This window comes from Oxyura jamaicensis, chromosome 2 (assembly GCF_011077185.1).
Source record: "Oxyura jamaicensis isolate SHBP4307 breed ruddy duck chromosome 2, BPBGC_Ojam_1.0, whole genome shotgun sequence".
NCBI classification, from domain to species: Eukaryota; Metazoa; Chordata; class Aves; order Anseriformes; family Anatidae; genus Oxyura; species Oxyura jamaicensis.
Window position 1 is genome coordinate 1,257,065 of NC_048894.1, and position 9,017 is coordinate 1,266,081.

Genomic DNA, 9,017 nt, shown 5'->3' on the forward strand with positions numbered 1-9,017 from the left:
TCCCTAGGATGACCTCCCCAAGGTGAGGAGCACGTCCCTAGGATGACTTTCCTGGAACGAGGAGCACATCCCTGGGGTGACACCCCTGGGGTGAGGAGCACGGCCCTGGGACAAGGAGCGCGTCCCCAGGGAGATGTCCCCGGGGCGAGGAGGAGGAGGCAGTACCTGGAACATCTTCCTGCTGTCCGCCTTGTCCCGCTCGCGCCGCAGGGAGCTGCTCATCAGGGCGTCGTAGCAGGCGTTCCAGAAGTTGGACATGTGGTCGTGGCTCTTGGCGAACGTGTCCATCTCGAACTGCGCCATGGTGGGCTGAACCTGCGGGGGAAGAGAGGAGACGTCTGCAGGGTGCTCAGCAGGGCACCAGCACCTCCTAACGCTCACCCAGGTTGCCAGCACCCCATCCCCGGAGGTCACCCCGGCACAGGACCGGGATGTCCCAGCCCGGTGGCACTGCCTGGTGGCACTCCACCACGTCTAAGCCCGGGAAGGGGCTTCCCCCGAGGGTCCCAAACAGGGTGCCCTGTGTCACCCACGTGCTTCTCGATGAAGCTCCTCCACTCGGGGGTGGTGCAGAAGAGCTGGAAGTCCTCGTAGAAGGTGGGGCTGCCGTTGGTGGGGGGCAGCGAGGGCAGGAAGAGCTGCAGCTGCAGGGTCTCGTAGCACTGGTCCATGAGCGTGCGCACGATGGGCACCAGCCACGAGAAGGTCTCCGATTTGGCGTCCAGCGAGCGCCGCAGCGGGGTCTCCAGCTTGCCCAGCAGGTAGCAAGCCTCGTCCTTTTTGGGGGCCGAGGCGGTCTGCAGCAGGCTGTGCAGCTTCACGTAGGCCAGCGAGTGCAGCTGGGGGGACGGGACGGGGACACGGACACACGGGGCATTAGGTGAAGCCCCCTGCCCGGCCCCAAAAGGCCGGGGTCTTCCCCCCCACAGCGAGCCCCAGGACGGGGTGACCCACCTGGGGGTCCTGCAGCATGATGTAGCCCACCAGGACGCGCAGCCCCGTCTGGGCCATCTCCTTGAGGTCGGAGGTGCCGTTGGCCAGGTGGTACCAGACGCCCAGCTTGTCCAGGAGGCCGCTCACCCCCTCGTAGATCTTGGGCGGGGGGGGGGGGGGCACAGTGAGACCCCCACAGCTCCAGCCCCCCAGACAGAGCCGGGTCCCCACCCCCCAACCGCCCCATGGCGGGTGTTTGGGTTTCGGGGTGGGGAAGGGATTTGGGGGTGGGGTTTGGGCAGGGGGTTGGTTTTTGGGTTGGGGTTAGGGTTTGGCATTAGGGGACAGAGTGGGGGCTTAGGGTGGGGGGTTAGGGTTAAGGTTAGGATTAGGGTTAGGGTTTAGGACTGGGATTTAGGAGGTTTAGGGTTAAGGTTAGGGTTAGGATTGGGATTTAGGAGGTTTAGGGTTAAGGTTAGGATTAGGGTTGGGGTTAGGACTGGGATTTAGGAGGTTTAGAGTTAAGGTTAGGGTTAGGATTGGGATTTAGGAGGTTCAGGGTTAAGGTTAGGATTAGGGTTAGGGTTTAGGATTGGGATTTAGGAGGTTTAGGGTTAAGGTTAGGATTAGGGTTAGGGTTTAGGATTGGGATTTAGGAGGTCTGGTTAGATTTATAGGTTAAAAATTAGGGTTTAGATAGGGTTTCGGGCTTGGGTTTATGGCAGGGGCGTAGGGTTAAGGTTAAAGGTCAGGATTAGGAGTTAGGGCTAGGGTTTACAGCAAGGATGTAGGGTTAGGGTTTGAGGTTCAGGGTTAGATTTATATAAATGAGGGATAAAGATCTTAACGTATAGGATTAGGGTATAGGGTTTGGGTTTATGATAAAGGTGTAGAGTTAAGGGATAGGGACTAGGGACAGGCTATAGGATTGGGGCTCACAGCAAGAATGTAGAGTTCAGGTTTAGGGTTAGGTTTACAGGTTAGATTTATAGATTGTAAACCAGTGAAAGGTTTTAGGATTAGGGTTTGGGTTAGTTCCTAGAGTTAGGTTTAAGGGCTACAGGTTAAGGGCTAACATCAGGGTTAGGTGTTAGCCTTAGGGTTGAGGATTAGGGTTAGGTTTACAGCAAGGGTGCACTGTTAGGGTTGGGGTTAGGGCTTAGGGTTAGAGTTGGGGTCTATGGCAAGACTGGAGGGCTGGAGCAAGGTTTAGGGTTAGGTTTAGAGGTCGGGGTTAGATTTACAGGTTACGGGTTAGGATTTAGGATCAGGGCTTGGGTTAGTTTCTAGGGTTAGGTTTACGGGCTATGGGTGTAGGGGCAGGGTTTAGGGGCAAGGCTAACCCCAGGCTTGGGGGTCAGCACAAGGGTTTAGAGGTCACCTTGGGGCTGGAACCCTGCCCGCAGCCGCTCACCTTCTCGCTCCACAGGGCCTGGTTGTTGTGGCCCTCGGAGAACAAGAAGTCCTGGAGCAGCCGCAGCAGCTTGAGAGCATTTTGGGTGAGGCCGGGCAGGGCGGCCGGCCCCGACTCCTTCAGGTCCGTCAGCGCCGACTCCAGCATCATCTCCAGCAGGCTGCGGGACAGCAGGTGGCTTTATAGGGCCGCCACCACCCCGGGACACCCCGCCGACCCTCCTTACGCCCCCACAAACCTGCGCTTGATCTCGTCGGGGGGCCGCACCAGCTCGCAGGCCGTGCCCAGCTTGGTGAGGACAGAGAAAACCTGCCCGCGCTCCCTCCACGCCGCGTCGTCCCAGCCCTCCACCCCGCGCCACGTCACCGAGAAGACGATGTTGGTCAGGAGGTTGCACAGCTCCTCCTCGGGCGTTTGCTGCCGTGGAGGGGGGAAAAAAGAGTTAGGGGACCCCGCCGGTAACCCTAAAAAGGAGGTGGGTGTCACGGCTCGGGGCTCACCTGGGGGTTGCTGGTGTTGGAGACGTTGTCGCTGGGCAGGGCGTCCTGGTAGCTGCTCTCATCCAGGACATTGGAGAGGCTGGAGCTCTTGCGGGTGCGCATCCCCGGGAAGGGTTTGAAGCTCTCCAGGGGCGACGGGGTGTCGGGGCCGCTGGCGGGCGTCTGCGCACCGCTCTCGGCCGTGGCGATGGAGCTGGTGCTGGCCAGGTCGAGCCCCAGGTCGAAGGGCGAGGTGGAGAATGGCGAGAGCGGGTGGTAGACGCCGTCAAAGGGGACGTCGCCGGGGTTGGAGGAAGAGCGGCTGGCGCGGTCGGAGGAGTCGAAGGACTTGAAGTTGTAGGAGTGGAAGGACTTGGTGCGGCCGCTCGGCGAGATGGAGTGGTCGGAGAAGCCCTCGGAGAGCTCCTGGTCCGAGGCCTCGTAGCCCAGCGGCAGGAAGACGTCCAGCTCCTGCAGCTCGGCGGGCGGTGGGCTCACGCTGCCCATCGCCTCCTTCCCCACCTCGGCGCTGCCGTCCCTGCCGGGGGTCTCCGAGAGGCGCAGGAGCTCGAGGCAGCCCCCGCTGCTCGAGTGGCTCAGGCTGTGCTGGCGGGACTCGTAGGACTCCTTGACGTAGAGCTTGGTGAGCGTGTCCTGCCAGCCCGCCAGCCTCGCCAGCTGCTTCACCATGTCCTGCTGCGCGTAGATCAAGTGGAAGAGCTGCGGGACGAGAGGGCGAGAGACCCAGCGGGGTCACCTCAGCCTCTCGGGGAGCTTGGACCCCCCAAAGGGCAGGAGCAGGATGGGCATGGCCCCACAAAGGGCGTGAGCACCCCAGGTCCCAGCATGCAGCCCCGTGCGTGGGGCGTTCTCGCCGTCCCCGTGTCCCTGCGTTCCCATGGGGGAGCTCAGCCCCGTGGTGACCATGCGGTGGCACCCCCTGCACCTCGCTCTGCTCACCTTGCGGCAGATATCGAGCCGGACGGTCAGCTCGGCCCGGTGGGACAGGTAAACCACGGCCACCAGGTCCTTGTAGTTGGGAGGGTCTGCAGGCGAGGGGATTGTTTTGGTCCCCAAAAGCCACCAAAGGTCCCCAGATCTACCTCCAGCCAGCCCCAGTCACTGAGCTGAGCCGGGTGGGAAACCGCCGTGATGGCCCTGCGGTGTGCCACCAGGACGGGACAGAAGGGGACACGGTACCTGCCCCGAGGACCTGCTCCGAGAGGCAGCGGAAGAGCAGCATGGAGCCGGGGACGTCGCTGAGGCAGGAGATGAGCCCCTGGTACCCGATGTCCTTCAGCTTCAGGCGGTTCTTGCAGCGCTCGGGGACCTTCTCGTACTTCAGCATCTTGTAGAGGACCTGGCGAGGCACAGAGGGGTGGCGGTGGCCCTGTGGAGAAGCCCCCAGCCTCAGGGGGACGACACCGGGGACCCCTTCTCACCTTGAAGACCCTTTCCCGCACTTCATCCGAGAACTTCTTCTGCACCAGCAGCGAGAAGAGGACCTCCACGTGGCCCGGCTCGAAGAGGAAGGCAAAGAGCTGCTCCTGGGCGGGCGAGCCCTTCAGCAGGCTGTGGATCACCTCCAGCGCCCCGCAGACCTGCGGGCAAAGGGTGCACGCTGTCCTCCACGCACCCCACCGGGGTCTCAGAGGCTTCTTCTAACCTGCTTGCTGACACACTGCCAAGAGCCGAGGCCAGCTCTGCGTTTTTGGGGACCCTTTTTGGGGTTACGTGGTGGGACCTGGGTGGCCAGGCGCCGCACCTGCTGCTCGTCCTGCGCCGCGGCCACGTAGTTCAGCAAGCTCTGCATCTCCTCCCCGGAGAAGCTCCTGCAGAAGAAGTCCTTCACCAGGCTGAAGAGGGACGTCTGCACCGTCTTGATGTCGTCCGTCGTCGTGGACTTCTCCCTGGAGGCGCTGGGGAAGAGACGCACGTGGACGTTCCCGCTGGGCCACCCTCTGGGCCACGTCCCGCAAGGCCACCCCCTCGCCCCTCGTCACCCATCGCCAGCACAATCCCAAATCCCACCACGGAGCCCGAGGAGCTCCGGGACAGCGCGAACATCCCTGCAGGCACACCAGGAAACACCCACCCCACGGGTTTGGGTCTCTGCGGGGTGCGAGCATCCCGGTGCAGAAAGGCATGGGGTGAGGCAAGAAAAGAGAATGAGCTCGTTGCGGGAACCACGATGCTCCCAGTTACTGCTGGGGTGGATTTTGGGGCTAACCAGTTGCAGATCTGGGTATGTTACAGACCACACAACACTTGGCGAGCAGAAGGTCCCGTGTCCACCACGATGCTCCATCAGATTTCCCCAGGACGTGCTCGCAGAGGGGATACTACCCCAAATAAAGGGTGTCCACCCCAAACTGCGGCTTCCAGGGCTCAAGCTCCCCACAACGCCGGTGCCTGGGGTCCGGCCATCCCGTCTACAAGCACCAGCTCACCCGTAGTAGGTCCGGATGGAGTCGAGGACGTACTGCACCCCGTACTTCTTGCGGATGCGCTGCTTGTGGTCCTTGACGACGTTGGCCAGGTACTGGATGTGACCTGCGTGGAGAGGGCGTTGAGCGACCACCGTCGGGCACCGGGGAGCCCCGCGGGTGCCCTCCTGCTCCCACCTAGGCGCACGGCGAAGTCGCTGTTGCTCCAGATGCGGAAATCGAAGAGCAGGTGCTGGTAGAGGAGGTGCAGCAGCAGCCCGCTGCCCTCGGAGGCCACCTGCTCCATCAGGATCTGCGAGGCCATCAGCGTGCTCATGTCCAGCAGCGGGCCGGCGACCTGCCCGGGGTGACAAGGAGGGGGGGGGGAGGTTGTGGTTTGGGCAGCGATTTCGGGATGGAGCCCGGCGGCCGCGGCAGGCCCCCTACCTTCTGCAGCAGCGCCCCGATGATGGCCGGCCCGTGGCACTGCACCAGGCTCTCCTGGTTCACCGGGTGGTGCTGGATGAAGTTCTTCACCAGCAGCAGGAAGGCGGCCACGTTGTTCCTCTCCAGCCTGCTCTCTGCAAGGCATGGGAAGAGCTGGGAGCCACCAGCCCGCTCCCACCAGGCTCCTTCCCGCTTCTGCGGCGACGGGCATCGTGGTGACCCCCCCCCCCGAAACTGTCCTCCGGTCCGTTCACCGATTTCCCCCACATTTAACCAAGCAGAAATCTCAGTTGTTCTGAGCTCCCTGAAAATCAGCAGCTGGCTATCGGGAGGAATTCCATGTCATTAAGGCTTCCGCGTGAACCTAAGTCTACTGCAGGACACCAGAGACCGCATGCAAAAGCAAAACTGGAGCTAGGCAGGCTCGAGCCGCCCTCACCTTCCCAGAACCGCTCATTTATGACTAATTAGGTCACAACGACCTCAAAAGACGTCAACAACGGCGGTGGTTTTTCCATCGCCCCATAAATCTTGGTGCCCCAGGCAAGGCTTGGCCCGTGGTAGACACCAGCCCGCGTGGCAGCGGGGTTACCTCCGGGGCTGCTCCTGCTTCACCCCCCTTTGGGACCTCACCTGAGGACCTGCCCAGCGGGATCAGCATGCCCTGGGCGTTCCTGGAGGACGTCAGCTCTGGCCCCACCAGGTCGTTGGTCTCCTGCTCGTCCTCGGCCTCCTCCTTCTTGGTCACCACTTGCTCGAGCAGGGGCAGCAGGACGCCCATCCCGCCCACGCAGTTGACCACGTCCTGCCGGGGGGAGGGGGGGGGGGAGAGGCTTTGCTGGGTGTCCCCGGGGGCTGCGCGGTGACGGCGGTGTCGCACGTCCATCTGGGGGCTAGGGACCCCCGGGGCCCATTCTGCCAGCTCACCCAAGCTGGAGAACACTAAGGCCTGAGGCGTGCCCTGAGCCATCCTACAGCGCACACCCCAAAAGGTGCCCCAAAAGCACTTGTTCCCCTGCAGCGACCACCCACGGGGCCCAGCCTGGGCATTGAGGACCTCCAGGGCAGACCCTGGTGGCCCAGGGGCCTTGGTGGACCCATGGGTCAGGCAGGTCCTTGATAGACCCCATAGCACATATTCCCCCGATTCCCCTGTAGGGTCCAGGGGAACCACCAAGGCCGTCCAGCACCCCCTGGGGGTCCTGCCCCGCACCCATGGTGAGGCCTGGCTGCCTCTAAGCCACGGGGTGGATGAATCAGGCCGAGCCACCCTGCGCCCAGCGTACCTTGACGTCCCAGTTGACCACCTTGTGCCCCGTCAGCCTCCCATCCAAGCCATGACTGGGAGAGAGGTCCAGGCAGATGTTGTTCCTGCAGGCCTGGAAGAGAGCACAGCACCCCGTGAGGACTCGGGGACGCTTGGGGACACGTTCCCAGCATCACCCCAAAAACGTCACTAGAAGAAGACGAGGTGGGTTGGACCTCGAGGGCCATGAGGGGAAGGTCCTGGTGAGGACAAACACAACGGGAGCCCTCACCTGCGGGGTGTAGTAGAGCAGGAGCTTGCTGCTGAGCTCCACCAGGTCGCCTTCCAGCGTAAACGGAGACGCCACGTTTGGACCTGGGGGAGGAAAGAGCGGTGAACGGCGAAGGGTTGGAGATGTGGATGCCCCCAGCCCCCCTGTGGATGTCCCCCTGCCCCGACGTACCCGAGCAGAAGAGCGCCTTGACCTGGGTTTGCTGCAGCGCCTCGCAGAAGATGGCCACGGAGCCCAGGTGGCCCTCGAGGGACGTGGGGGTGCCCCACTCGGTGTCCTGGCTGCCGGCTGCCGTGGTGGCCACCACCCCCTCGGTGGGGGGCTGCAGGGGGGTCCAGGCGTGGGGGCCCAGGGCGGCGGGGAAGGACTGCGAGCGGCAGAGCGTGGGGTGAGGGGGGAAGGCCAGCTCCGGCCCGTGGGACGGCGGCGGGTGGCTGCTGCCGATGGCCGTGGTGGTGGTGCGGTGCCCCGCGGAGCCGATGCAGCAGGAGGTGAAGGACTGCAGGGGAGAGGGAGCGGCGTTTGGTCCCCAAGCTGCCACACAGAGGGGCGGTGAGGTGCCGGGGAGGGGTCCCTGACCTCGTGCAGGGACGGGAAGCGGAGCTGCGCCGTCTTCCGAAGGTGCCCGTCCGCGTAGATGCTGACCACGTTCTGGCCGAAGGGCCGGCGGCCGGCGACGTGGACGATGTCGATGCAGTGCTGTGGGGACGGGCGGGGGCCGTCAGGCTGTCCCCGTCCCCACCACGGGGATGGGGATGGGGATGGGGACGTCGCTCACCCAGGCCGAGTCGTTGAAGGCCACCTCCGGCAGCGCCACCGTCATGTAGTCCTTCTTGGTGCAGACGGCCACCACCAGCATGCCGTCGGTGGTGAAGAAGGCCTCGAAGCCCGTCCCGCTGGCCGTGAAGAAGCTGTGGAAGGGGGGACAGCACGGTGGGGACGGCCGTGTCTCACCCTCCTCATCCTCCTCCCATCCCTGCCAGCCTCACCTGTAGAGCTGCCTCCTCTTCGGCCTCGCCGGCGGGCCGTGCTCCTCCTCGCTGAGGCAAAGCCAGGCGTGGAAGGCGAAGGCACCGCCGGGCCATTTTTGGACGGCGGGCACCATGATCCCGGCCATGCCGGGGGTCAGGTCGAAGTACTGCAAGGCCCGCGGGGGGCCCTCGGCCCGCGCCATCCCCGAGAGCGCCCGCAGCACGGACGCCGTGTAGGGGTGCGGGCCCCGGCCCCGCTCGCGCCGCAGCAGCCGCAGCAGCTGCCGAAGCTCACCGGGCCGAATGGAGAGGCCGCCCAACGCCCTCAGCAGCTCCAGCAGGTTTTCGGAGCAGGCGGGAGGCAGAGCCGGCTCGGCGGCCAGGGCGGCCAACAGGCTGCCCACCATGCCCGCCTTGACGCAGGTGAGGCGGCTGGGCAGCGAGGCCTCGCACAGGCGCCGCAGCCGCTCGGCCAGGAAGAGCTGCAGCTCGCGGCAGGCCAGCGCCGGCAGCCAGGCCAGCAGCAGGAGCAGAGGCTGCTCGTTGCGGATGGGGAGCGCCGGGAAGGAGCTGTGGTCACCCTCCACTGCCTGTCGAAATACAGGAGACGGTCGGTGCGGCACCGGGGAGAGGGATGGATCCTCCCCTCGGTGGTCCCAGGCATGCAGTGGTGACCCCTGTGCACTGAGCGTCTTGGAGACTCCCGTGGACCAAGAGCCTTGAGAGACCCTGGTGAATGAAGGGTCTTGGGGGGGGCCATCATGAACCAAGTCCCTTGGGAGACCCTTGTGAATGAAGGGTCTTGGGGG

At 64.0% G+C, this 9,017-nt stretch overlaps 1 protein-coding gene across 1 annotated transcript in view; it reads right to left on the bottom strand.

The window, feature by feature from the left end:
• NBEAL2 (neurobeachin like 2) overlaps positions 1-9,017 on the bottom strand; it is a 32,335-nt gene that overhangs the window by 7,288 nt on the left and 16,030 nt on the right. The window contains exons 9-28 of the mRNA XM_035319675.1: positions 8,227-8,798; positions 8,016-8,148; positions 7,817-7,936; positions 7,409-7,736; positions 7,238-7,320; positions 6,986-7,078; positions 6,333-6,504; positions 5,700-5,833; positions 5,451-5,610; positions 5,277-5,379; positions 4,592-4,745; positions 4,269-4,427; positions 4,027-4,186; positions 3,787-3,872; positions 2,848-3,546; positions 2,586-2,764; positions 2,348-2,507; positions 955-1,092; positions 534-839; positions 166-315 (exon numbers count right to left, since the gene is read on the bottom strand). Of these exons, the coding sequence (XP_035175566.1) occupies positions 166-315; positions 534-839; positions 955-1,092; positions 2,348-2,507; positions 2,586-2,764; positions 2,848-3,546; positions 3,787-3,872; positions 4,027-4,186; positions 4,269-4,427; positions 4,592-4,745; positions 5,277-5,379; positions 5,451-5,610; positions 5,700-5,833; positions 6,333-6,504; positions 6,986-7,078; positions 7,238-7,320; positions 7,409-7,736; positions 7,817-7,936; positions 8,016-8,148; positions 8,227-8,798 (4,089 nt within the window). The remainder of the gene's footprint in view (positions 1-165; positions 316-533; positions 840-954; positions 1,093-2,347; positions 2,508-2,585; positions 2,765-2,847; positions 3,547-3,786; positions 3,873-4,026; positions 4,187-4,268; positions 4,428-4,591; positions 4,746-5,276; positions 5,380-5,450; positions 5,611-5,699; positions 5,834-6,332; positions 6,505-6,985; positions 7,079-7,237; positions 7,321-7,408; positions 7,737-7,816; positions 7,937-8,015; positions 8,149-8,226; positions 8,799-9,017) is intronic.